A 27,514-nucleotide genomic window follows, 5' to 3' on the forward strand; every position below is an offset into this window, starting at 1 on the left:
CTTCCCGTGAAAGATCAAAACTCCTCTCGCGCTGATTGTACTTTGTCCTTCCTTTTTCACAGAATCCTCCAAATCGTGGCTCTTCCTTTGGTTTCTCAGTGTTTAATTTAATGAACGCAATCATGGGAAGTGGGATCCTTGGCTTATCCTATGTTATGGCCAACACAGGGATCATGGGCTTTAGGTAAATTTTCAGTTTTTACATCGACTCATTTAGTTTTAAGCGGAACAAAACTTGATTACTAAGGCTCCTGTGCAAAAGCTGAGGAAGAAATAAATAGGTTGTGCTTCTCAGCATTGTTGAATAAGATCTTCCCCTCTTTGCTTTAGTCATTCAAACTGGCCTAACCCAAGTACTGCCCAGGCATTGCATTAAATTGCCACATGGTGGCAATTTCTTGGCTATTACTCCTAATAGATTGATATTTACATTTCAAAGGTGCTATCTCTTTTAGTTCTAGGAGTGGGCTTTCTGAAATAGGACGGCTAGTATCTAAACAATGTGAATCTGCTTGTTGTACTTTCCATTCTACGGGTAATAGGGCCAAAGTTGCCAGAATTGTCACTTCTACCGTTTTCTGAGCATCGGATTCAGTTCGTTAGAAGATAAATCTTTGTCTGTGTACAGACACTCTGATGTTTACATCCTCTTTGTAATTCATTTATCAGGTCTTTAGCCTGTACAGTATGTGCTCTGCTTTGGTGGATAGTGTGAGCAGCAGTGGAACTTATCCAAAGGTCAGAGACCGTATGAACCATAGTCAGCAGATAAAAGAGAGAAAATGAGGAAATCCAGTCTTGTGGTAGCTTACTTCTTGCAAAAGTAGCATTTTTAAAGTTAGAAAGTGCATTGTGCTCTAAAAGTGCATTAATCATATTTTTTTTGTGTGTGTTTTTTAGTATCTTGTTGCTGATTGTTGCCAGCCTTGCTACTTACTCTGTATTTCTTCTGCTCAGTATGTGCACTCAGACTGGTAAGTGAAAAGGATTTATCTAACAGTGATCTCTGAAGTACTTCCTCACCTATGTCTCAAAGGCAGGACCCAGTGTAGTTATTATAATTAACAGGATGTCAGCATATAGCTAGTTAGCTAACAGAAGGCTAACAGAGAGTAAAGTTGAAATATTTAATATTTTTAATGACTTCTACTTGCCATTTTAAAATACAATTTTGAAACTTCTTATGAAACGTAAATGCCAAACTAACTGGTTTCTAGATTTTCAATTTTATTTTTTCAAAATGCCTCTGTCATCCTCCCAGAAAAGTAGATCTTGTATTTGCGTAGTAAAATTATTTTGGTGCTGCCTGGACTGTGCTCCTTCAGCTTTCAGTGAAGACATAAGAGCAATAAAGTAGCAGACTTTCATTCCTCTACTTGCAATAGATACTTTGTTCATGGTTTCAAATGGATACCTTTCAGATTTTGTAATCTCACTGAGTTATCATAATTCTTATGGCCCTTTATAAATGCAGATATAGATATATATAGATATATAGATATTTTAACAGCATTTTTGACACTGTCATTCTTTGAATGAGAAGTCCCATTGCAGTCCTTAGAAATTACACTGCTTTGAGAATGTTCAAAAGTAGATCCTCCTGGGTGCAGTCTAATGTGCTAATGTTTTAATTCTTGCTTCTTTTAATTGTTCCTGTAACAACTGACTCGTTCCTTGAGTTCTCCTACACAAAGATCACGCTGTAGCAGTTGCCTCCATCTCTTTCAGTCACCTGGTTATTGTATCCCTCTCATCTATTCTCCTTTTCAAAGGTGGTGGGAGGAAGCTTCTGTTTCTTTCCTCACTGGCTTTGTTTTCTGTAGCTAGCTTTGGGCTCTCAGATGATTGCTTCCCGATTCTTCTTAGATCTGCTGCTCCTGTCTTCACCTGCTGAGTGATGTTCTTCATACAGTCTTAAAAATCTCTTCAGAGGTAGGGTTACTTTTAAGATTGATCCTCTTGGCTGTTTGATGATTTGGGACTAAGCCTTTGGTAAATTTTTCTCCTCTCAGAGCTCTGCTTGTTAGAAAGAATCAGAACCTGAAATAAGTAAGCTAGAAAGATACATAAGAAGCAGAAAAAGGGTGAAATTGAGGTAATTTTTTTACAGTGTTTTACTTCTTATTTGAGGCTGAAAAGTTCTGTATTATGTAGGCACGAGGTAGTATTATGCTGTTGTTTGGTAAAATAGTAATTAAAAGGATCCTTGCAGAAGAACGACCACGGAGAGGGGAAAACTAAGGATTTAAGCCTTTTGAAGTAAGAAAAGTTTCCACGTTGTGAACTTGGAGATCGAATATACAAGAGTAGCTTAAGTCCTTAGTTATTGTCCAAAGGCAATGTTTCACCTCAAGGAAGTATTTTTTAAAAACACACAACTGAAAGCGAGGAGTACTACTGAAATGACTAGGTGAAATATTTCTGTTGTCTGCAACTAGCACTTTACAGTTAATAATTAGTTATCACATAATTTTGACAGATAATGTCAGCACACAAACTATGTCTAGATAAGTTTGCAGGATTTACAGCCTTCTGTGTTTTGATTTTTTAAAATTTTCTTTTAAATAAGATTTCTCTCAGATTATATTTACTATAATTTCTGTAAACTATTAAAGTAATATAAATAGCATTCTGAGTTTTTCCTAAAAAAGTGAGGAATATGACCTGTTGAGCCTTGACAAAATAAAATCTGTGTACATGTTTGCTTCCAAAGTAGCTAATTGAACATTTTTCTTTAATAAAACCTCTGTGCATTTGTGAGCATAGTTATAGTATTAAACTTAATCCATGGCAAGGAACTGGGAATAAATTTTAGTAGTTTTATATTAAAGAATGAGCTAGAAAAATTAAAAGGTGGAGGAGAAAAACCTTTGAAAGTGTTTTGTAAAGAATTCATTCAGGTGTTCAAATCATAAAAGTAATCCTAGGAAAGAGCTGACCTATAAAATACGTTCTGAAAAGGACGATTTAATTTTAATTCCATTTTAAACAAAGTCCAGGATTTGTTAAGCACAGACATTTTAGGCATAGTTTAAAAATAAAGAAGTATCTTTGATTTTTTTTTTTTATTGAATTGATCTCAAATGATTTGTGCAGAACAAAATGCTTAGCAAAAACACCCCAAACATTGCTAAGTGTCCAGTGTTAGATATGGATTAGCTAGGTCCATTTTCTCCTGATGTTAATTCAGTACAACCTGCATTGTATGGGAGTCTGGCTTGACAAAGGCTGAGTTTGCTCTATAAAGCCGAGGAATTGGGAATTTAAGTAGGATATACTTTGTAATTATGCGTTTTCTTTTTCTTTCTGTTTTGTGAGTTATTCATGAGTATTCCTCCTACTACGCTTGCCAATTTCACTTTGCATTTAAATGGATAATTTTTGTTTAGTGTTAATAACAGAAGAGAAATCAAGCCAGTCAGGCAGAACTTGTTTATTTTTGTATAAATTGTGCATAATATTTTTTCCCATGTATTCTTGAAATTATAGAAGTAATGCGATTAAGTATTTGGGCTTCTCAGTGTTCACAGCACTAAATGGATTACAGAAACAGAGTTCCTACAGAAAATACTCCAAGGTTTCATATTGCTGTTTTGGAACTGTGTGGAAAATTTTGTTCTTTTCGTTCATAGCTTCTCATACATGTTTGCTGTGTGTTTTCACCACATGGGAACAAATAACTCTCTCCTAAGTGTTTCACATTTTGATGCCATTGGAGATGGCCTTCTGAAATGCTTTTTTTTTTTTTTTCCCCCTTCTGACCAACAACTTTGTAAATAGGAATCTGAGAAAAATGCAGGGTAAAATCTAATAAGACATACTTCTTGTTTAATTATATCTGTATATAATTCGTATCAGTGTTAATGGCAGATGTTAGGCATTAGTCTAGGTTTATGCTGAGGGCTGACTCTGACTCGTTCAATTTTGTGGTTTAATTATTTTGTCATAGCATATTGGTGTCAGTAGTGGAGCAGAATGTGAAACATTGCCCTTGAGAAAATCAAACAAGAAAATTAAAGAAGTTTATTTTTGTTTAATTATTTTTGTTGTTGTTGTTTTATTTATCTTATTTTCTCTGGGAGCCTCGATCTGATTGTGTGGAGAAGTTTAGTGAAATAAAACCGCCTGGGGTTGGGCAGTTGGCAGCCTGAGGCTCCAGTTCCCATCGTCTTGATCCCTGTGAACCACCAGTCTCTCCCATGTCTCGCTTCATTTACTTCAGTTGGGGCTTCACTCAGGTGTGAAGATCTGTCCCGAGCAGCTCAGGTTGCAGGGCTGGGCCCTAAATTAAACTGTGACAGGAGCAGAAGCGATAGGGTACCGAGCAGAACCAAGGAAGGGAAAGCAAGTAGAATAAAATAAAAATATGTGGCTTTGAGATTAATTTTACATTTTGAGGCATTTCCCATTGTGGACCCTGTTACATATTAAGAAAGCAAGCGGTATTCCGTAGAAAACTTTAGTCTTTTTGATAACGCTTGAGTTACTTGAAACAAAATAAAAAGCAGCCATGAAAGACTATTACGGCTTCCTTCTGTCTGAGAAGGGATTGCTTTGAGTTCCCATCAACTTTAGGAGCGAGCTTCAGCTAAAACTCAACAAAAGCGTACAGGAAACCACAGGGTGTTTTTGATGTGATTGTGTAAGTCGTGCAGGTAAGGGCAGGTTCTTTGTTTTGGTTTTGCTTTGGTGTGTTTTGTTTTCTTTAATAATAGATTTCAAATAAGGAAGGTGTTTACCTTCATCTCTTTTGAAGATAAATAGTGTTGAGTTTCTGAAAGGTGGCAAGATAGTGATGTTTATATTTGAAAGATGAAAATGGATCCTCTGCTATTGTCTTCATTTAAAAAAAAAAGTGTACCCTTTAACAATTAGAGATAAGCCATTCCCATATTTTAATTGTTGAGGCTAATTTCAGAGTTCTTCACCTGTAGTATCACTTGCAAAAATCTCTGGTAGAAGGCAATTTGCCATTAATGTAGCATTACTAATTTTTAAATATTACTACTTTTAATATTAAATTGAGTTTCTGGAAACCTTCTGAATGGTTGAGTGTATAGCTGTGCTTTGTAGCGGGAGTACAAGGGTACACAGAAGCTACTTTATAAACAAAAAATACTATAAAATACTCTTTCAATTCTTTTACTGAATTACGTTAATTTAAAAAGTAAACAAAGACAAAGCTAAGGCTTTTAAGTGATTTTGAAGTTAGAAATATTTCAGCTGTTTTTTCCTTACTGACAGCTGTCACTTCTTATGAAGACCTTGGCCTGTTTGCGTTTGGATCGACTGGAAAGGTGAGTGTTTTATTTTTACCTGTGTATATTCCCTCATGCTTCTGATATACAACTGTTCTTTTCATAGTAAAGAAATGCAAATGAAATGTGTAGTGTAGTTACTAATGTGCCTGTATACTGAAAAATCCATTATGTACTGAAGCTTTTTGCTGCATTTCAGTTAGTGTGTCTGGTCTGTGGAAGCCCAAACTTTATTTAACTGTAAAATAGACATTCCTTAAATGCCACATTCTGTGCTGCTTTCTTGCTAGTGGGTTCATTTTTTAGTTGTATGTAAAAATACTTGCTTACTGGCACAGGTTTGTTACAGTCCTATCCTGCCTCTGTTGTAAACTGTTAAGAGACAGATTTACTCTTGGTGTTCTAGCATTTAATAGGGACCAAGATAAGCGTTTACCTTCCATGTAGTTTCCACCATAGGAACTCATAAGAGTACATTTAATGCATGTTAATTTTTTTCCTCTGTTTAAAAACACTCTTCAGATTAATGTTTCTCACTTGTTATTTTACCTCATGATTAAAAACAACCCCCAAAAACCTAACAAAACATTAGGAAACTAACCATTTGTGGTGCAAGTGTGATCAACGTGTAAGCCGTGCCTTTTTAGTAGTGTGTACTAACTCTGTTTTTCCTGATAGACGATGCTGTCCAGTAATACTGGATCCACAGGAATTACTGCTAGTGAATAATGCGCTTTTAATGTTCTGACTTTGTGCTCTGTGTTTCGGTTAAATGCAGATTTCACCACACAAGTGCAATTTTAATGGTTTACTGAAACAAGGTAAACTATTTTTTAAAATTAGTTCTGCTTAACAGAACAGAGTCCAATTTCTTGGGTTTTGATGTAATTGAGAATTAAATCTGAGCTATTAGGTGTTCGTAAGACTTCCATTAGCGTTAATAAGCAGATCTGAGTATAGTCTGTGAGGGTCAATATTTATCGATCAAGGTTAAGATGTAGTCAACCTCAAGAGATAATAAACCTTGATATTAGCAAGGCATGAAAATTAGTTTTTATAGGAGCTGTTCTGTACATGTTAACCACAAGCCATTAGGGGCAGAAGTCATAGAAACTTAAGGAGATATTAAAATGTGATTTAGTCTGCCTGTGCTCTGAAGCAGGGCTAAACGTACGTAAACTATTCGTGGTGAATGTTTGTCTAATCTGTTATTTAAAAGCTTAAATAAAGGAGTTTTCACAGCTTAACTATGTAGCCAACATCAGTAGTTTTCCCTAATTTCCCTTTTTCATAGTTTTCAGACTAAACAACTTGTGCTGGAAATAATCTGGTATTTTATTTTCAGTGTGCTTGGAAAGCACTGGACTATTTCTGAGTTGTGAAGCTGTTGTTTTGATTAAATAATTAACTAAAGTTCACCTAGCTTTCCTGATGAACCAGCATTTTCTGGAACACTTAACTGTCTCTCTTGAAGTACCTTTGATATTTATACACCTTCCTTAAAACTTGAGTGCAAAAGGGAACACAGTAACCTGGCTGAGAACTTGACAGGGACAAGACACATTATTATTACTGTATTTTGGGTAGAACATGGCTGGTACTACGTCCCAAAACAAGACTTGCTGTTTCTGTGGGTGCTTCATGCTACTGTATGTGTTATCTTGAACTGTTTTCTCTGCAATCTAGTAACTCTAAGTCATATGTTTGAGGTCTGCTTCCTGAATGCGTTACTTTTAATTAAATCTTGTTGATTTTTAGGCTTTTCCAATTTACCACAACCATTCTGAGTTCTAATCCAGTCCCTGAACCCTCCTAACCTCAGCTGGGCAAAGGTGGCTTTTTCCTTTTTCTTTAAAGCAGCGCTTATTCTTCCCTTCCTGAATCACTTGCTGATGCTTCTGCAGGACTGCTCTTGGACAGGCATCTCAGGTTGACAGTAAACGACTGGTCCCTTGAAGCACAACAGTTATTCAACCTTATGATGATTTCCTAACAAAAAATATTTTTCTGAGATTTGTGACAATGGAGGTTTCCTGCTGTTGGAAGATTGCTGATTCTCCCTTTCCAAAGTTGTGAAGTACTTATTTCCATCTATGGCAAATTCTTTTTTTTTTTTCTTCTTTTTTTTTTTTCCTATTGTTTTTTCTTCCCCTGCTGACTTTTGAACTGGCTTTGAATTTGTTTAAAAATCTGATATGTTTTTTAGGTGATACTTAAAAAAAAAGGCAACTCTGCTTTCAGATGTTATTCAAAAGTACAAATTCGCTACATCAAGAAGAGCACTGGGTAAAAAGAAAACCAGCAATATTCTAGGCGACTGTGCTGTTTTAGAACTGAACTGCAAAGAAAGGACTGGGAAAACTTTAGACACTTTTCAGGTTTTTTCAGTTGAAAGTAAATTGTTTGGATTCAGACAAATGTTTTAATGGCCTGTGATTGTTTCTGCTTCCATATCAGCCTTGTATGAATAATCACAAATGCTAAAAAAAGTGCCTATTTTACAGGTTCCAAAGGATAATGACATTATGACAGATAAAATATTTAGTTTTTTGGAGTGAGGAAGTAGCTTGTACAAATCTCTGCTCTCTGATTGTCTTTTCAGAGGTGAATGATTGTTTTCAGTTCACCTGATGTCAGTTAGAATGCACTTATATGTTTCTGGTCATTTAAAAACATCCTCTTAGGCAGAAGAGAGTTCACTCTATAATATATCATGTTTTGTCATCTCAGAATGAAAATGTGATTTTTTTTTCAGGGAGATTTTTTTTCTTATATATTCATTTTAGATTGCGTTGTCTTTCATGCATTAAATTCTTCACTAAAAAGAAGATGCCCTTCCTTTCAGTACTTGTTACAGCTTCTACATCTCGTCTAAGATAACACGTGTGTTTTATGACTGCTATAGACATACGATTTTAGTTATCTTTACCTTTTCTTAAAGAAATCAATTTTTTTTTATAGGTTCTTGTTGCATCTACAATAATTATCCAGAACATTGGAGGTAAGAAACTTCATATGCTCAAAATTAACTGAGTGGAGTGTAACTTCTACAGTCTAAAAAGCTCCACAGACACCAAAGGCAATGATTAAATCAAAATGTTCTTAAGAGACTGGTTAAAAGGACAGGAAAAGTAAAGAAAACATTTATGTGATCATGCTAAGTGGGGAGTGCTGTAGTTGTGGGGTAGATGGGGGATTAGGAATATTGGATTGTGTGCCTGGTGCTGCATCACAGGACCTGGAACACGTTCGTTGTAGCTGCATTGCTCTTGGAAGGGGCTGAGGGAGGGTAATCTCCTCTCTGCTGTTCTGTACACTTGCACGTGGTAGCTACATTTTATCATATCATGTGTTCTGGTTTTTGCTGTTGGAATTTGCTTATGCACTTTAGTGATTTGTGTAACAAATTTCATATGTTCCTTATTTATGGTAGCAGATTTTTTTTGTTAGCTCAATACCTTGTTTTTTGGGGCAAGGGATGTTTAGTTTTCTTAATTTCATCATGTGCGCTGATAATCTGTTGTCATACGCTGGGCTGTCCAGTTATATTTTCTCATTTTGTCTTCCTTGGTGCGTGATGTAATAAAGTAACACTGGCTGTCTTTGCATTAAAACAATCACCTAAGGGTGTAAATTCTTCACTTGGGTATGTTCATATATTCAACAGTTACTAAGCAGTAGTGTCCTTAGAAATCAATTTTCTGAAAGTAGGCAGTGTTTAATAGAACAATGTTAAGGGTTTTTGGCTGTAAATGGATACTTTCTTTGAGACGAAGGAATTATGTAAAAGCTCCCTCTCCTCAGTTCCCAACCCCCAAGAAGATACACATGTTCATATACATTGATAAAAGGAAACAGCACCCCAGCTCTGCTGTTCTTTCCTTCAGGATTACCTGTTGAATCCAGAGAATTCAGTGGTTGCTGGGTTTTGTCATTATGTCGAGACCTAGAACTGGACCAAATAACTACTTTTATGTTAAAACTGGGATCTTTTCTTATACAAAAAGCTCCAATAATAATAACTACCTAACTGAAATGGCTATAAAACCCCAAGCATTAATTTCAGGCAGGAGTGAACGTATTAATTCCAAGATTAAAGATTATTTATTCATAGAGGTTTTGGAGGGTTCTGTAGCAATGAAAAAAACTTTTAATTTCCTTTCCCATTTGAGTGGACCTTTAAATAAACAGTAGTGGAGAAGGAGGGATACGCAGTGCAGGTTCTAGAGACTCTGGGATTGTGTGGTCAAAGGAAATATGACTCTCATTTCTTCCTCATAGCAGTTCATAACCTTCTCTGTGTCATTTTTAATAAAACTCAGCTCAGTAACTTAGGAGCCCCAAACTAGTGTGTGTGCTGGATATTATCAAGCTACTTATTTTGTCTTCTGCAGTGGCCTTCTCTGCAAATGAATTGGGCTTGGTTTGCCAACCAGTTCTTTTCCATTTGACTAGTTAAAAAGTAGGGGGTTGAAAGTTGAAACCTTCTTTTGAATATTTTTAGTGACCTCATTTTGATGGAAGCTTTCAAAACTCTGTTCTGGTCCTTCTGGTTCCTGGGGCAGTATCTTTCCTTGAGATGGTCTGTACATCCAGTACTTTTGCTTGCAAAGATCACTTAGTTTCAAATGCACTGAAAAGAGAAAGCTGGTTGTCCTTCTCTGAATCAGTTAGCAGTGCCTAAATAACCCTGTCTGTGAGGAATGGTGTTCTGTGGAAACATGGGTTGTGAGTTGGGCCTCCTTGGCACCTTCTCCCATACAGAAGATGCATTGTGCTGTCATTGCAAGGAGCCAGCACAGCTTCTGTTTAGTACTTAGATTTCTGGTTGGGACCAAAACTCCCAGATGTGTTATTTCTCTCTTTAACAGCTGCCTCTGGCAGAGTTCTCTGATGCTGCAGTCCAAGTCAGCAGAGCAGCACTGTGTCGGGAATTGTCTTTGGAGATGACTATACTGCACACCAACAGGCTCCTAAAAATACAAAAAGGTGGAACGAAGAGTTCTCTTCATCTCTCACAGAGCCTTGACTCTTGATGGAATGCATAGAAAGAAAGGATTTTTTTCTTGTCTGTCCAGTACTTCTGCAGATTTTAGATGGCAATGGTGAAACTGTGGGGCGTAGTTTGTCCTGAATGGGAGCCATCCTGGAATTAAGTGTAAAACTTGAGCTCTGCTCTTAGTGCGCTTTGGTAGTTGTTCTGCTCTTTGTTTTCCTGTCTGTTTGAAGGACCCAGCAACACTGTACATGTCAGGCAGGCACCCAGACTCTATCAACATCTTTAATTTCAGAGTAAGGCTAAAAATAAAATAGTTTTTTGTCCCCTCTGCCATTGTAAGATCTGGATACATTGCATCACTCCATATCCTGTTTCAGATGTGATTGGAGAGAGATAATGAATGATGGTTTGTGATTAACGTAAGCAACTTTACTAGGGTTATTGTCACTGTCTGCATCCGGTCTGGGCTTTTGTAAAGTTTGTTCTGATCACTTCTAAAAATAATTTAGGAGCAGAAGTGATTTACATTGATTTGTGGCGGAGAGAGCTTTTTAGTAATCATCTTAATAGAGTTAGGCTTTCCAATTTGTCATCTTCACTTTTTTAAAAGGGAAGCTTGTGGTCCAGAATTTGACATCATAATTGTATACCCTTACAGATTTGTGCACATAGGGGATTGGATTCTTCTACTAGCAGGATACTCTTTCCAAAAAAGAAAGATTTTTATACAGCTACAGGAAAGTGCTGTTTGGTCAAGTTTGGAATTTAAGAAGTTAAAAAAAAATTTCAAAAACATTGGTTGGAATTTTAACATGTATCTCTAACATGAGTGCTCAGCTTTCCTGCAGACTTGTAATCATCTTCTGGAACACTTTGCGTTATGTTAATCCAAAGAACATAAATCAAATACCAAAATCCATTTGAATACCAAGGATTAACTAAAGATGCATCAGGATAATGCGTTAACTTTGCAATATCCAAATGCAAATTAAGGTCATCTTAAACACAATCACTTACACACTTTGTGGAGCATATATGAATTCTTAGCATAGAGTGATTGAATTTGGAGGACATTTGCTTAGCTTTCCTTGTATGGATGTGTGCTTAATCTTGCAATGTAGGTATTTGTTAACAAAGTGAAACCAAAGGACTTGGTGGGATGGCCAGAGCTGCTTATTTTCATATTATTCTCTTTGTCAGAATTTTGACCCAATCCAGCAGCCTGTTAATCTACATTAACTAGAGATGGGTTACACAGGAACTGCCTCCTTCTTGAAAGAGCTACTTAGTCCGCAACCCCACGGACACACTGGGCATTAAAAAGGCAACTTTCAGATTTACAGAATCGTAAAAGGATTTGGGTCAGAAGGGACCCTAAAGCCCATCCAGTTCCATGGGCAGGGACACCTCGCACTGGATCAGGTTGCTCAGAGCCTCATCCAGCCTGTCCTTGAACACCTCCAGGGATGGGGCAGCCACAACTTCCCTGGGCAACCTGTGCCAGTGCCTCACCACCCTCACAGGAAGACATTTCTTCTGAATATCTAATCTAAATCTCCCCTCTTTCATCTTACAGCCATTCCTCCTCATCCTGTCCCTGCACTCCCCAATAACGAGCCGAGCCCTTCCCCATCTTGCCTGTAGCCCCTTTAAGTACTGGAAGGCTGCTCCACTGTCTCCCCGGAGCCTTCGCTCCTCCAGGATGAACAAACCCAACTCTCTCAGCCTGTCTTCACGTGGGAGGTGCTCCAGCCCTCGGATCATATTCATAGCCCTCATCTGGATCGATTCCAACAGTTCCATATCCTTTTGTGGCCCTCCTCTATGTTACCAGGCTGTTACTTTGTCCATCCATTCCTCCCTCTCTTTCCTTTCACACAGAGTCTCTAAGTGGAGCAATTTTCCCAATCTCTCTCTCTTGCCTGCCAGGCAGGGTTAAATCTTGAAGGATTTCAGATTTTGCTACGTGCTCTCCAGAAGCAGCATGGGTGCTTGGGGAAGCTGTGTGCCTGGAGGTGTAGAAGGAGTGAGGGAGGCTGCTCTGGAGAATGCTAAGCTACATGGTTCTGCTGGCTTTTTATGCAATCCTTCCCAGGAGCGACTGGAGTTTGACGCAATTCCCACTATTGTTTTAATAGCTTCGTGCTTCTAGGAAGTGATGGATGAGGCGCAGGGGGGCAACACTGTGGCTCAGCGTCACACAGCCCTTCCCCTTCTTCTGCCAGGGAAGTCCTGCGAGCTTCCTAGATCCTTTCCGAAGGAGGGGAGGAAAACAGGAGTATCTCCTTCTGGAATTATCCCCTCTGCAGTTGTGACTGAAAAGGAGGACAGTCCACAGCCATGTGTCCAAAAGAAAACTGGTGGGAATCTCAGAACATATATAATGGAGTTAGAGAAGGAATTATTTTAGCAAGGCTGGTGGAAAAACGGAGACAAACACAATAAAGCATTGCACAAGAGCAGCTCTCGGTCTGCAGCCAACACCAACAAATCCTCAGCGTTGAGGTCTAGCAGGAAGCGCGAGGGGAAGTTTTACAGCGCGCTTCTCTGGGCTGCAGGCTGCTATCAGCTGGAGGTCACGGCTGCAGGGAGATGCGGCCAGCCTGGAGGGGCTGGTAGCCTGGATACACGGGGAACACAAGTGGGAACTGCTGAGGATACAAGTTTAAGGGTTTAGAATTCGCCAGCAGCAGGGTTCAGCGCAGCGGCAGACCCTGCAGCACAGCCGTGTTGCACAAGGGGCTCTTCCAGCAGGCTTCGTTTTTCCCAGATCCTTCGGATGCGATGCACAGGGGAGTTTTCTTCTGGGGGTCAGTATGAGTAACCAGACAGTCTTGGCTTCTGCCCGAGTGATCCTTGTTGTTGCTTTTCAGAACCAGTCTTCCAGAGAGCTGGAGAAGGACTTGGGGGTGCTGATTGATGAGAAGCTCAACATGAGCTGGCAACGTGCGCTCACAGCCCAGGAGGCCAATTGTGTCCTGGGCTGCATCCAAAGCAGCGTGGCCGGCAGGGCGAGGAAGGGGATTCTGCTCCTCTATTCCTCTCTTGTGAGACCTCATCTGCAGTGCTGTGTCCAGTTCTGGAATCCTCAATGTAAGAAGGAGATGGAACTGTTGGAACAGGTCCAGAGGAGGCTACAAGGATGATCTGAGGGCTGGAGCACCTTCTGCACAAGGACAGGTTGAATGAGCTGGGGTTTTTCCGCCTGGAGAAGGCTCTGAGGAGACCTTATAGCGACCTTCCAGTGCCTGAAGGGGCTGCAGGAAAGCTGGGGAGGGACTGTTCACAAAGGTTTGTAGTGATAGGACAAGGGCCAATGTGTATAAACTGGAGAGGGGCAGATTTAGACTAGACATAAGGAGGAATTTCTTCACTGTGAGGGCGGTGAGGCACTGGAACAGGTTGCCCAGGGAAGCTGTGGCTGCCCCATCCCTGGAGGTGTTCAGGGTCAGGTTGGATGAGACCTCGGGCAGCCTGGTGGGAGGTGTCCCTGCCCAGGGCAGGGGGGCTGGAACTGGCCGTGCTCTAAGGTCCCTTCCTTTAATCCCCGTCCCTGCACGGTGCGGTCAGTGCCCGCCCCCCGGCTCGGGGTGTCCCACACGTGCCCGGGCGCCGCTTTCCCGCTCCCCCCGGTGGCCGCGCTGCGCGACGCTGCCCCCGCGCGCCCCCTGCCGGCCGCGCCGCCCCCTGCAGCCCCGCGGGGCGGAGGCGCTTAAAGCCCATCCAGCTCCCACCCCCCCGCCGTGGGCAGGGGCACCTCCCGCCGGGTCAGGCTGCTCGAAGCCCCGTCCCTTCTGGCCTTGAACATCTCCAGGGATGCGGCAGCCGCAGCTTCCCTGGGCAACCTGTGCCAGCGCCTCGCCGCCCTCAGCGTGAAGAATTTATTCTAAGGTCTAGGCTAAATCTTCCGCCCTCCAATTTAAAATGTTCCCTCTTGTCCTGTCGCTCCATGTGCCTGTAAACAGTCCCTCCCCAGCTTTCTTGTAGCCCCATCAGGTACTGGTAGGTCACTATAAGGTCTTCCCGAAGCCTTCTCTTCAGGCTGAACAACCCCGAATCTCTCGGCCCGTCAGCTCCCCTCCTCCCTCTGCGTTAGTCCATTCTGAAATTTATTTTTTAAAAGTATTTACAGGATTTCTTTCAAGTTTAAATGGGGCAAGCCAAAAGAAGTATGACTAGCTGGTCAAGAGGGATGATTCTCCCCCTCTGCTTGGCTCTCATGAGACCCCACCTGGAGACGTGTGTTCAGCTCTGGAGACCTCAGCAAGGAAGGACATGGATCTGTTAGAGTGAGGCCAGAGGAGGCCACGGAGATGATCTGAGGGCTGGAGCATCTCCTGTACAAGGACAGGCTGAGAGAGTTGGGGTTGCTGGAGAACAAGTCTTACGAGGAGCGGCTGAGAGAGCTGGGGTTGTTTAGCCTGGAGAAGAGGAGGCTGAGGGGAGACCTCATTGCTCTCTACAACTACCTGAAAGGAGGTTGTGGAGAGGAGGGTGCTGGCCTCTTCTCCCAAGTGACAGGGGACAGGACAAGAGGGAATGGCTTCAAGCTCCGCCAGGGGAGATTTAGGCTGGACATTAGGAAAAAATTCTTCACAGAAAGGGTCATTGGGCACTGACAGAGGCTGCCCGGAGAGGTGGTTGAGTCACCTTCCCTGGAGGTGTTTAAGGCACGGGTGGACGAGGTGCTAAGGGGCATGGTTTAGTGTTTGATAGGAATGGTTGGACTCAATGATCCGGTGGGTCTCTTCCAACCTGGTTATTCTATGGTTCTATGCTCAGTCCGGAGAAGAGAAAGCCGCAGGGAGACCGTACAGCAGCCTTCCAGGACTGAAAGGGGCTACAGGAAAGCTGGGGAGGGGCTCTTGATCGGAGAGTGCAGGGATAGGATGAAGAGGAATGGTTTTCAGCAGAAGGAAGGGGGATTTAGATGAGACATTAGAAGGAATTCTTCGCCATGAGAGTGGTGAGGCACTGGTACAGGTTGCCCAGAGAAGTTGTGGCTGCCCCATCCCTGGAGCTGTTCAAGGCCAGGTTGGATGAGGCTTTGAACAACCAGCGGGAGGTGTCTTTGCCCATGGCAGGGGGTTGGAACTGGATGGCTTTAAGGTCCCTTCTGACCCAGACCATTCTGTGAGTCTATGAAATATGTTTTTAGAATACAGAGATGGATGGGAATATCATTCTTTCTGTAATCAGTTTACACTACTCTACAAACATTGATTTGCACCATTTTTTTTTATTATCTTCATTGAAGAATAAAACAGAGTGTGTTTCGTGCTGAGACCTGCATTGTTAATACCTTGAGAAATTACTGAGCTTCCTTTAAGTAGCGAAAATCTGATTCTGTTTTCAAACAAACTTGAATGTTTGTTTTCATAGTGCCATTTGCTTTTGACCTAAGAGCCTAATTATCCTTCCTGATTCAAGGTGAGGACTTCCAGTGCAGAGCTGCCTTAATTAAGGGCAGGTTTGTCAGCTTCTGTACTGATTGAACAATTGATTACCCATGCTCTTGTATTTTTACATTGCAGTAGATGGCTGTTGGAAAGTTTGATACTGTAAAGGATATTTTGCCTGCTTTGAATAAAAAAAGATTCAACCGAAATCCCAGCCTGCAGCTACACTTCAGAATGGGATCTGTGATGAGCTATGTAGAAAACATTTCAGCTTCATTAGCGTAACAGTATAAAAACAATTAAACTAATGACGTTTTCCAAAATAAATCTGCTGCCCTCATCTTCCCTGTGGAATAAGAAGGAGGTTTTTTTGTTTAGGTTTGCCATACATAAGTTCCAGAGTACTTCAGATAAAAGCTAAATTTAGAAGGAAGAGGAAGCAGGGGAGTGGAAATTCATCAAGATGAGTGGCCATAACGTGAAAAGGTTGACAACCTATTTCTGTTCTCAGAACTTCTCCATATGAACAAGCATTACATCTCCTTTCACACACACCAGTCTACATCTGTATTTAGAAACAAATAATTGATTCCAACATACTTTTTTTCAGTTTTTGAGCTTCCATTAAGAGGAAATATTAAAAACAATACATCAAGTAATTGGGAGACTTCTTAAAATGGAATGTATGTGGGAATCATTACAAAATGAAAACAAAAGAGCGTGCTCTTGAGGCCGTATGATGCGAGGGCTAAAATAGCTGATGGTTTTCAGTGGTGTCCATGCATTGTTCCTCATGTTTCCACAATGTGTGTGCGGTACTGAAGTCCTTCCTATCTTGCTTTTCCATTCTAATTTTTTGACAAGAAGAACATGAGCTTGTGCAGAATTTCACTTTCTTTCTTGAAATTCTTCCCTGCTTTCCTTTTTAACTTTGTCACATTGTTTGGATTAGGACAGATTCAATTTTAAGCAGCCTCCATGCCAGCAACAGGAGACACGAGTCCAAAGGGGTTTCTCACATGCAGTTGCCGTGAAAGATACAGCTCGGTTAGACTGGAGTGTGCAGCAACCGATAGCATTTATTCTGCTGTTACTATCTTTTAGCTTCTCATCTTTACAGTATTGTGGGAAAAATAGGGAACGGAACTCTTTAGAGGATGAGAGTTATGAGCATTTTATGTATCGTAATTTTCGATAGATGTTTGTGAGGAATCTCTGTCTTATTTGTCATTCTCCTGGACTTGTCCTGACTCCCAGATCAGCACCCCTCTTTCTTTACGTAGGAGTTGAAGAGCCAGTGTGGCTGTGTTGACACAGTCTGTTTTTTCCCCAGCCCTGTCTTCTCCTGTGTGAGGGTTGGAGGGCAACTTGGTTTTTGCCCAGTGCTTAATAACGTAAGACATCTTTATAGTGCTCTAATATGATCAGCTACAGCAGTAGACTAGGAAAAACTAAGCAGAAGAGTTAGATTCAGTCCCTTCAATTAAATTATTTGAAGGGATTTATCACTAGCCATTTTCTAAGGAAGGAATAAGTTATATGTTTACATGTAAGTTTAATCTACGTATTCTCTCACTTCATTGCTGTGAACTTAAGCACTTGATCTTTTTTGGGTAGGATAATAAGGAAAAGTTACACTTCCTTTTCTAGTAACCAAAAAGCCACTTGCATATTTGATTTTAAGACTGGGCTACCTCAGAAAAGTATTTTAGGTGACTATTTAAAAAAAACCATAACCTTGGCTTCCCGTTTCTCCAGCACCTCATGTTTTTTCAGGTAGGGGCACATATGCACAGTGTTAAACGATATTGTAGCACAGCAAGGACATTCTGAATAATGTATGCATGGTGTGTATTTGTAGAGTGTCATATCTCATGGTGGCACTACAGGTTATAATAATGAAAGGTTAAAGCAAGCACCCTATTTTATATTTTGCAAACATCTTTTTTTCCTGTCAAGGAGGTAACACTAAGTTTTCAGCGCGTGGTAAACTGCTGCCTATTTTAAGAATGTAATTTCTTGCTGTTGTCAAGACAGCGGTAAGCCTGTTGAATAATAAAGTAGTAATACAATTTTGATTTCTACTGAATAGTGTTTTATGGCATTTCTGTGACAAGACCTACCGCAAAGCTCAAACCTGCTTGATTTTCCATCAAGTAGCTCTTGGTATAGGATGAAAATGATTTTGAAATAATATTATATATGCAAATTCAATTTGAAGTAACTATATGGAGGTTGCTCACGTAGTGGTGGTTCAGCACTTGTTGCATCTGCATATCGCTAAAGCCTCAAAGTGCCTCTTTGTGCACTCTTTGCTCTGCAGGAAACCTGTCTCATTTGGTGCTACAGGTAGATGTCTCACGTCCAAGGTGATGCAAAGGAAATTTAATATTCTTTTTTAGTTTAGGAGATGAGACTGGGTTGCAAAAGCACTAAGTTCTACTCTCTGATACTGTGTGCACACGAGGGAGAGAACTCTAAGGGGAATGTTGCTTCTGACATTTGCCAGGTTGTTTTGAATGTTTGAGTTCTAAAGATGAAGGTATGTTCATTGCAATTTTTGTTTCTGATAAAAGATGCTTTAAAAGTTAACATTGGTATGATTTTCAGAATAACAGAGGAAGTCAATATTTCAAAAGGGGAATAAATCAAAGCATGAGGTATGCTTTTGTTGTGTTCACTTGTGTCACAGTTCAGCCTTGTGGCTGTGTAATCTCTTCCTTCCGTTACACATCAGGGCTGCTAAGGACAGCTGACATTTAATTTTTATGATAGTACTTGACGTGGCTTCGGTCGTGGTGGGCGTCAGGGGTTTTCACTAAAATGTCTTATTTGGAGGAAAGAACACAGGACTTTTTGTTTCTCGTTCTGTATGCACCTTATTCCTACTTGTGATAATTTTTGTCATGTTGCTGTGCCCTTTTGAAGACTCTTTGCTGTTTTGGTTTCAGCTTTAAAAACCAAATAATGTTATTTGCTCGCTTTGTAGGGTGTTTAAGCAGTGGTTAGTGTCTCTAACTTCCTTCACGCTGAGTAAAGCTGTAAGAAGCTGTTGCTCATGAGGAGAATTAAAACTATGTTTGTAAGTGAAGCAAAAGCAGGAATTGACTGTTTAAATTATATTTAGCGTGAGCGTCCTGCTCGGGTTTATGTGTGAGGTTCATTGTCTTATCTAAGTATCAGGATATAAATAAAATTATTTATTTTTTTCATCTTCTGGAACAAAACAGAGAATATAAACTAGGGAGAAAAAAATCCTGCTATGTGAGATTGTTTTCCATATGCCCAGAGAAAGAAAGAAAGATGCAATACAAATGTTTAGCATGCACAAGTTTCTCGATGCAGGGTTGGTTTCCCTGCTTAGGAGTGGAATTCAGTGAAATAGGACTCCTCTTCTACAAACAAAGAGTAAGGGCACAACAAAGGATAAGTGATCAAATGATTAGCCAGAGGCTAATAGGAATGCAAGTCAAGAGTGACAGATTGCATATTAGGAGGAAATCTGATCTGGAAATAAATTTGAAGCTTTCTACATCTGAGACTGCAAAAGAACTAACTCTGAAATCTTTCTGAAGGACATAAATATATGAAAATTCTGAGACTTGCTTGTGTATGAAGTGTTGTGCAATACAAGAAGGAAGGCTAATGGATAAATAAAGTTGAATTATGATTTAGAGGAGTTTCCTGCATCCTCAATTTTTAAAAAATCTGTTCCTGCTCAGACTGAAATATGCATCTGCCTGTAGCTTAGTGTGAGAAACTGTTAATTTACTTACAAATTCTGGTGATGTAGAAATATGCATGCTGCAGGGATCGCTGTGGTTGAATCTACATTCTGTTGTGGGCAGATAAGAGTAAAATCAGGACAGCAGATGAATACGTTACCAGACGCAATGAGCAGCTACGTGTCAACAGGGAAATATACTTGAATATTGGAAAAAGCAAAGCTTTTAATTATGAAGAAGTGAATATTTCCTTATTTAGTGACCTACCAAATGATTTTAATTTAACCTTGCAGTAGGTAGATGTTACTTTGTATTTATAGAATTTGCTTTCTTTATAGAGACCAGAGTCTCTTCAAAGTTTAGCATTAACTATAGTACAGCAGTGGCTGAGTCCACACAGTTTTTAAGGTTCAGAACATTCCTTTAAAGAAAACGAATTTATTAAAAAATGGAAGTTTACTTGTTTACCTTTTAAAAATTTGTGTTCTAATTGTACAGCATTAATTTGCAGTTTTACTTGATAATCTCAAAAGTCTTTTTTTCAACCAAAGGATTCTGTGATTCTGTAAACAAACCACGGTAAAATTCTAAAGAATTAATAAATACAGAACAGTAAAACTTGAATACAACAGATGAAGTTTTGCAACTAAATGTAACTAAACTTTTGTCTGCATGTTGCTAAAATTACTTGCTGCTGAAAGATGAAAGTTAGTTTCACATAGGCTTTGATATTTGTTGTAAAGCTTCATTTTTCTAGTAATTTTCTGCTAGTTTTTTTTGATTGATATAAATACTTACTGCCTTTGTAAAAGAAAAAGGTGGCATGAACAGTATGTGAAGGTATCAAATTAGTGTAAGTTGTAATTTAAAAAGGCCCTCTTATTTATGCCTTTGATTGTTTAACATAGTAAAGGAGAAAAGTGATACAGTGAAGGAGCTTTTGGATTTATGCAAATGCATCCTGGCCTTCTTCTGAATAGAATTATAAATGCTTAATTTCTAGTCAATGCTTCTGTAAGAGTAGCTAGCAATTTCTCTTCTGGTTCACAGTTCCCGTATAGTTTTGTACTTTGTGTTGTTTTTGTTGTGATCTTGGTGGTGAGTTTAGCATGAGAAGATCTGTCACTGATAAACCTCTTACCTCCAATGACCAAACTGTCCAGTACATAAAGAACCTTTCAAGTCCTGTTCTTGTTTCAAAATTTGTGATATATTTATTTGGTACAGCAGCAATCGAGCAACAAAAAACCGAGTCTTTTAAAAAAACCCTATAGTATAGATAGAAACAAATCTTATTATTTAATCTTGTCATTAACAATGTCTTTTAAAATGCAAAGAGGAAGGAGAAGTGCTGCAGCCTTGTAGTCTGGCCTCTAGGTCTGTATTCCCAGGTAAAAGGTCAGGCCTGTATTTTATATTGCTTGGCCTTCTAACCCTTTATATGATGTTTTCCTTGTTTCAAGATTCACATTATAACAGTCTCTTTGGAGGCATTAGCTGACATCAGTACAATACTTGGTTATTTGTAGCTATTTTTAAAGGGAGCACATGAGAGAATAAGTTCTGATTCTGGTGCCATGGTGTCTAATATGTAGCTGAGATATTCCAATCATATCTGCTTGCGTGAAGCCACACTAGTTGTTACAACCACATCTGCTGGTATTCCTCTACTAAATCTATTCTGCTTCTGTTTGCAGCTATGTCATCTTACCTTTTAATTGTTAAATCTGAACTTCCTGGTGCTGTTGCGGGGTTCCTGACTGGAGACGGGAGTGGGTAAGGAAAAATGCTTCAAATGTTCTGTATTTGTCTTGAAGAAGAAAGTGGTTCAGGACTGCTGAAGGTGGATACTGATGCATTCCTCTGATCACACATGCTAAAAAAGTCAGCTATTTACAGGGGTTCTTGGAATATGAAATGTATTTGGCACGTGCAAGCCTTCTGCAGCGCACACACACATAGAGCCTGATTCGTTCCTCATAGCCATTTCCCATCAAACAACTTAAGTCAGTGGCAAAACTCCATCTACAGAAATATCCCTTCTGTAAAAATTTAAAAGGGAAGTGGGAGGGGGCAGGAGGGGGAGGAGGACAAACATTTAAACTGCTGTCATGTTATCAGTTCAAATATTTCAAAACCACAGTACAAGAACCGGCAGACATTTAAATTTAAATATTTTGTTGTCTTGCTCCAGTAATTGTGTTAGTCTTGGGAAAAATGCCAGATTTCCAGACTCTGTAATTCCTTAACGTGTCTCCCCGTAAAGAAGTCATTCTTCATGGCTGAGTTATAAAGCTGTGAGTAAGGAGTGTGTCCCTCAGATTTCTGTTAAAGCATCTCAAAAAGTCTGTGCCTGTGCTAAGACAAACATTGTAGCTTCAACATAGAAATACCCTGTTCGAGCTGTTCCAGTGCTGCTATCATTCACAACAGTGTATCTTAGATTGGATTACGGCTGGTTTTCTAAACTCCTATTTTCTGATGTCTTGAGCTCTGCTTTCAAACGTGGTGAAATTGTCTCCAGGCTGTGTGATGCTTGTGTTATTCCCAAACGTTGTGGGTGAATTTAAAGTTTGAAACCAGTTTTTTTAAAAAGTACTTTAGTTCATTTGATATTTTGTCATTTATAACTTTTCCATTTTAGAATAAGCATTTTGAGAAATGAAGTGTGGTTGGTAATCTTGCTTTCTGTCTCCCCTCCTGGCCCGTGCAATGACATGTTTGTAATAAGGAACTTTTTTTTTTGTTCAAACTGTTATGTTTTTGTGTGTCTATGTAATTTTTAGACTGCTGATGTATCTCTTCCAGCTGTGGTAGTCATCAGCTTTTCAGTTGGGTGCTATTACCTTCTCCTTCAAGATCAAACTTTTATCTCCACTTTTCACGCATGATGTATCTGCTGCGTGTGTGTTCCAGTCTGCCTACCCCCAGATTTAGCATCTAACCTCACTTACTGCTCTCTCTATGTCAGCTCTGTTACTGCAAAATTACTTTTCCCTGCAAAGATAACAGTTTTAAACAAACAACTTATGAAAACTCATAGTAGTTAGAATCTGGAGGTTCTGTATGCGTGTTTATTCTGCTCAAAGGCCTCTTCTGTCTAAAAACAGCGGCAGAAACAACTTCTTTATTAAGCTGCCTATTTGGTAACACTCCCACCAGCTTTAACTATCTGTCACGGTCCTAGCATGGATCTTCCAGATGTGAATGCTGCTGGACATGTAGACAGGTTACAGCAATTGAACTGGTCATTCCAATTCCTCTAGGCCGTGGTAGTTCTCAGTGGGCTGTCAGTGCTGCCACCATCCATGCTTCCTCCTCAGTTGAAATGATGGTTTGAGATGGGGTTGAAGTTTTGCATTTAGAAAGAGCTGAAATTGTGCACAGGAGCACTCACCACAGCTGGAGTGGTAAGCTCATTGTCAGCCTGAGTCTTATAGAATTGTTAAAGTTGGAAAAGACCTGCAAGATCATCAAGTTCATCAACCATTAGTCCAGCACCGCTTTGCCCGCTAAACCATGTCATAGAATCATAGAATAACCAGGTTGGAAGAGACCCACCGGATCATCGAGTCCAACCATTCCTATCAAACACTAAACCATGCCCCTTAGCACCTCGTCCACCCGTGCCTTAAACACCTCCAGGGAAGGTGAATCAACCCCCTCCCTGGGCAGCCTGTTCCAGTGCCCAATGACCCTTTCTGTGAAGAATTTTTTCCTAATGTCCAGCCTAAACCTCCCCTGGTGGAGCTTGAGGCCATTCCCTCTTGTCCTGTCCCCTGTCACTTGGGAGAAGAGGCCAGCACCCTCCTCTCTACAACCTCCTTTCAGGTAGTTGTAGAGAGCAATGAGGTCTCCCCTCAGCCTCCTCTTCTCCAGGCTAAACAACCCCAGCTCTCTCAGCCGCTCCTCGTAAGACCTGCTTTCCAGCCCCCTCGCCAGCTTTGTTGCTCTTCTCTGGACTCGTTCCAGAACCTCAACATCCTTCTTGTGGTGAGGGGCCCAGAACTGAACACAGGATTCGAGGAGCGGTCTCACCAGTGCCGAGTACAGAGGGAGAATAACCTCCCTGGACCTGCTGGTCACGCCATTTCTGATACAAGCCAAGATGCCATTGGCCTTCTTGGCCACCTGGGCACACTGCTGGCTCATGTTCAGTTGCTGTCAACCAACACCCCCAGGTCCCTCTCCTCCAGGCAGCTTTCTAGACAGACTTCTTCTAGTCTGTAGCACTGCACAGGGTTGTTGTGCCCCAAGTGCAGGACCCGGCATTTGGCCTTGTTAAACCTCATGTCCCAAAGTGCCCCGTCTACATGCTTCTTGAACACCTCCAAGGATGGTGACTCTACCACTGCCCTGGGCAGCCTGTTCCAGTGTTTCACCACTCTTTCTGTAGAGAAATATTTCCTAATATTCAGTCTAAACTTCCCCTGGTGCAACTTGAGGCCATTTCCTCTCATCTTAACGCTTGTTACTTGGGAGACTTGTTTCTTGTCCTGTTTCTGCCTCTGTTGCTGGGAATTCCTGCATCAGCACATGGTTAATTGACTCCTCTATTCTTTACACAAGCAAATGTCTCAGATGCAGTATTCAAGTGATATTCTAGGTGCATGCACATAGCTGACCCTCTCTGTATGCCTACATCTATATTTCATGTATTTTGCTATATTAATTGCCATGATAGATCATAACTTTTTGTTTCTGTGTGTTTCTTTGGAGGTGTTAAGACTAGTCCTTTACTAACAGAGCTTTTAAACTGTAGGGAATTGTTTAACAAAAATAAGTAATCAAATATCAAGCCTGAGTAGCAACTTATTTGTGCAGAGGGCATAAATATTGACTAGTTCGATTAAGCTTCTTTAACTGGACTTCTTGTTTCCAGATGTGGTTGCACAGCTCTTCTGGCTTTGTTAAGTCATTCTAGGATTTGATACGCTTTTGTTTGGGTGCCGCGTTTATCTTTAACTGCAGTTAGAATGTATCAAAAGTGTCAGTTAAACTATCTGTGAAAAATATTTTATATGCATATACCATCCCAAAGCACACTGCTGGGAAAGCCATTTAAAGGTTGGTTTGTGCTTTGAATTATTTTTATAGGTGAAGGTTAGCAGGTCTGCGTGTGTTGGAAAGACTCAGAGCCAGTGTGTATTACGTCTTTGTGTCTTTATTAAAAGTCAAAAACGTACAGTATGAACACTTGTTAATTGCAAGTCGAGATGTTTCAGTCTTGTCTGTGTAACAAGAATTCCACATAGTTTCGATGACATGAACATAGCTTCAAATGAAGGTTGTGTTAAAAAGCTGTAATTTGTGAGCCCTCTGTTAACATTTAATGACCCTGTCAGGAGGATACGATTGATGCAATTAAGTTGTCTTGGTTGTGTGTTACATAATTGATACGGACTGAGAGTAGGATCCTAATTTAGAACATATGAATCTCTTGTCCTGTTGCATTCAGCAATGAAATTAAAGCGATTTATAAATGTCTGCTTTTAGTTAAAATTTGGGGCTAGGAGCAGGAACATCTACATGCCAAAGCATTTTCAGTAGAGTCAAGGATTTATATTCCCTATTTCATACTTGGAACGCCTTTATCATATGGGATTAAATTTACAGATCAAACTGATTTTAAAGGCAATATCAAAACATTTATTCTGCCTTTGGAAAATAAGTGTGTTTCTACAACAGTATTATGGGGAAAAATGGACATGTTTTTTGATAACCAGTAAATGGTTCAGTGTTCATGTTTTTGAGCTCTTTTTTAATAAAAGGACTGTTATTTCAAAATCAAGCAGTTTACAAAATTGTTTTTTCTCCTTCCCATCAACTCATTGCATTTTTTCTCTCTCTTTTCCCCTTCCCCTAGAAATCTTTTTTTCATTTACCATAAAGTAACGAAAATGTTTTATTCTGTCACGTGAGCCATGATGGCAACTGTGGATTTGCTGCACGCTTAGAATCAGGAGACTTAAAGAAGAGTTCCCACATGGGCATGGAGTGCAGCACTCATTATACTTTTGCATGCTGCTATAATACTCTTCTTCCTAATGCAAACATCTACAGTAAAGACAAAGAAGTACATGAAAGCAAAATGCCACCACCATGGAGAATCCTGCAGCAGGGAGCTGATCCTGGCAAAGCTGCTGTTTCACTGCAGCAGCAGTAGCAGCCCTAGGCTAGTAATACAGTTTTTTTGAAGAGTGATGTATTTTGAGTAATTTTTAATGTAGACGTCGTTACTTAGATTCCTAGAATCATTAGGTTGGAAAAGACCTTAGAGATCATCAACTCCAATCATACCCTGTCTACTACTAAATCATGTCCCCAAGCACCTCATCTACCCGCATTAAAGGTTAAGGGGCACTTAAGGGTTACTTTGGTTGTGATACAGTGAAGATGCCCTCAATCCTGAAATTTCTCTGTTCATTTATACATCTTTTTCAAATGAGTGACACAAGTGATTGTACCTGATGTGTGACAGTGATGTATGTATATGGTAATTTTTCTTTAACACAGGTGTTATGCTGCTTTCCTTATGATAACTTGAGGTGCTGCCTGTTTATTAGGTGCTAACCATATCCTGGACTAAATAAACTGGAAGGTCAAAGGCCAAGGTGTTTATAGGTAGTAAAGTTGGAGGCTGATGTGCAGGATGTTTATCAGTACATGATATGGCTGTTGCCAAGTTAGGGGGAGCCACCCTCAAGATGTTTCTGTTTCTTAACAGCTTATCCATCTGTGCTTTCCTTAGTTTGAAGATGAGATTTTGATACTTTAAATAGATTTTAAATGCATTAAGGCTTCATATGCCTCTACAATGCTTTTATTTTTTAATATGTGTAGTTTTATGTATAAACAATTGTAACAGATTACATTACCATAACTGCCATCCCTTTTGTCCTTCAGCTTTTGAGTGGATGTATGCAAAGAGTGAGTGATCGCTCTGTGCAAAGTTAAAGATAAGAAAGGTCTCTATTGCTGTTCTTATATCACCTCTGGACAGCAAACAATTTCAAGTTAATTGGGAGTTGATTTACTTATTGTTTTCTTTTATTGTTTGAACACTGGGATGGTAAGTGTAATGAAACTTGGGCAGAAGAGAAAGTTGGTGTGTTTAGGAAACATAACTGAGTTTCCAAACAAACAGGGAGGGTAGTTTAGCTTTCTGTTTCACACCTCTTGGAAATGATGAGGAACTAAGGTCATGTAGGAGTGATAAACCGGAGGGGAAGCTCAGCAGTACGTGGGAATGAGTGTAGCTGTTCCTTCCAGTTGTGTAAATATATATAATCGAGATATATGTAGCCTAATATATAAATACCCTGCTGAAAATCTGTAGAGGATGAAATATCCTTGCCCTCTGGTCATTGCTTTGAATGAGGGCAGGGATTGTGCAGCTGAGAAATAGCTTTACACACATCAGATCCCTCATCCATACAGCTTTTGCCTGTGGAACATTGCCTGCAATGCTGTTTCATTATGGGATGGTGCTCTGTTTCCTTGGTATCTGGAAACTCGTTTATATCACAATATAGAAGCTAGAAATATAAATTCATGTAAACAGCACGTAAGACTGGAAATTATTTATTCTTCTCCTAGTGGTTATTTTGTTAAAGTTCACAATTTTGAAGTAGAACGTGTTTTGTAGTGCTCTTGAGCTTTGTGTCAGTCATAAATAGATTTTCCTACAGGTCGTGGTACCTTGATGGGAGACTGCTGCTACTGATTATTTCAGTCTGCGTTGTTTTTCCTCTTGCACTTCTTCCTAAAATTGGTGAGTAGTTAAAGGAGAGAAGCGAATATTATTCTACTTTAGTAGAAATTACATTTGAAGACTTTAAAACCTTAATGGGTTATTTATTTATTTTAACTAGCAGGGGGCTGGTGATGGTGGGAATTACTTAAGTTGTTGTATGTGTTCTGCCTTCCAGCCCTGCCTAGTTAACCTATTACTTGGGTTGCAGTAGTATTTTGTCTGCAATACTAAAATAAAATCTTTACAGCAGAACATTAAAGAGCTGCATTTACTTACAGCATGCCATTAGTGGTAAGCCAGTTCTAATTCTGCCCTACAAAACTACATAAATGATCTGTGACAGGCAGTTGGAATGTTGTTATTCTGAGTCCTAAGCC

The 27,514-nt window shown here is 40.0% G+C and overlaps 1 protein-coding gene across 2 annotated transcripts in view; it reads left to right on the plus strand.

Annotated features, from left to right (window-relative positions):
- Positions 1-27,514, plus strand: part of SLC38A6 (solute carrier family 38 member 6) — a 45,531-nt gene that overhangs the window by 1,102 nt on the left and 16,915 nt on the right. Inside the window, exons 2-7 of one of the 2 annotated variants that reach the window (XM_069856875.1) lie at positions 63-184; positions 901-974; positions 5,245-5,297; positions 8,220-8,259; positions 21,079-21,157; positions 27,061-27,155. In XM_069856875.1, coding sequence (XP_069712976.1) covers positions 63-184; positions 901-974; positions 5,245-5,297; positions 8,220-8,259; positions 21,079-21,157; positions 27,061-27,155 — 463 coding nt within the window. The remainder of the gene's footprint in view (positions 1-62; positions 185-900; positions 975-5,244; positions 5,298-8,219; positions 8,260-21,078; positions 21,158-27,060; positions 27,156-27,514) is intronic. The other variant, XM_069856876.1, reaches the window with a different exon arrangement.

Source organism: Phaenicophaeus curvirostris, chromosome 5 (assembly GCF_032191515.1).
Source record: "Phaenicophaeus curvirostris isolate KB17595 chromosome 5, BPBGC_Pcur_1.0, whole genome shotgun sequence".
Taxonomy (NCBI): domain Eukaryota; kingdom Metazoa; phylum Chordata; class Aves; order Cuculiformes; family Cuculidae; genus Phaenicophaeus; species Phaenicophaeus curvirostris.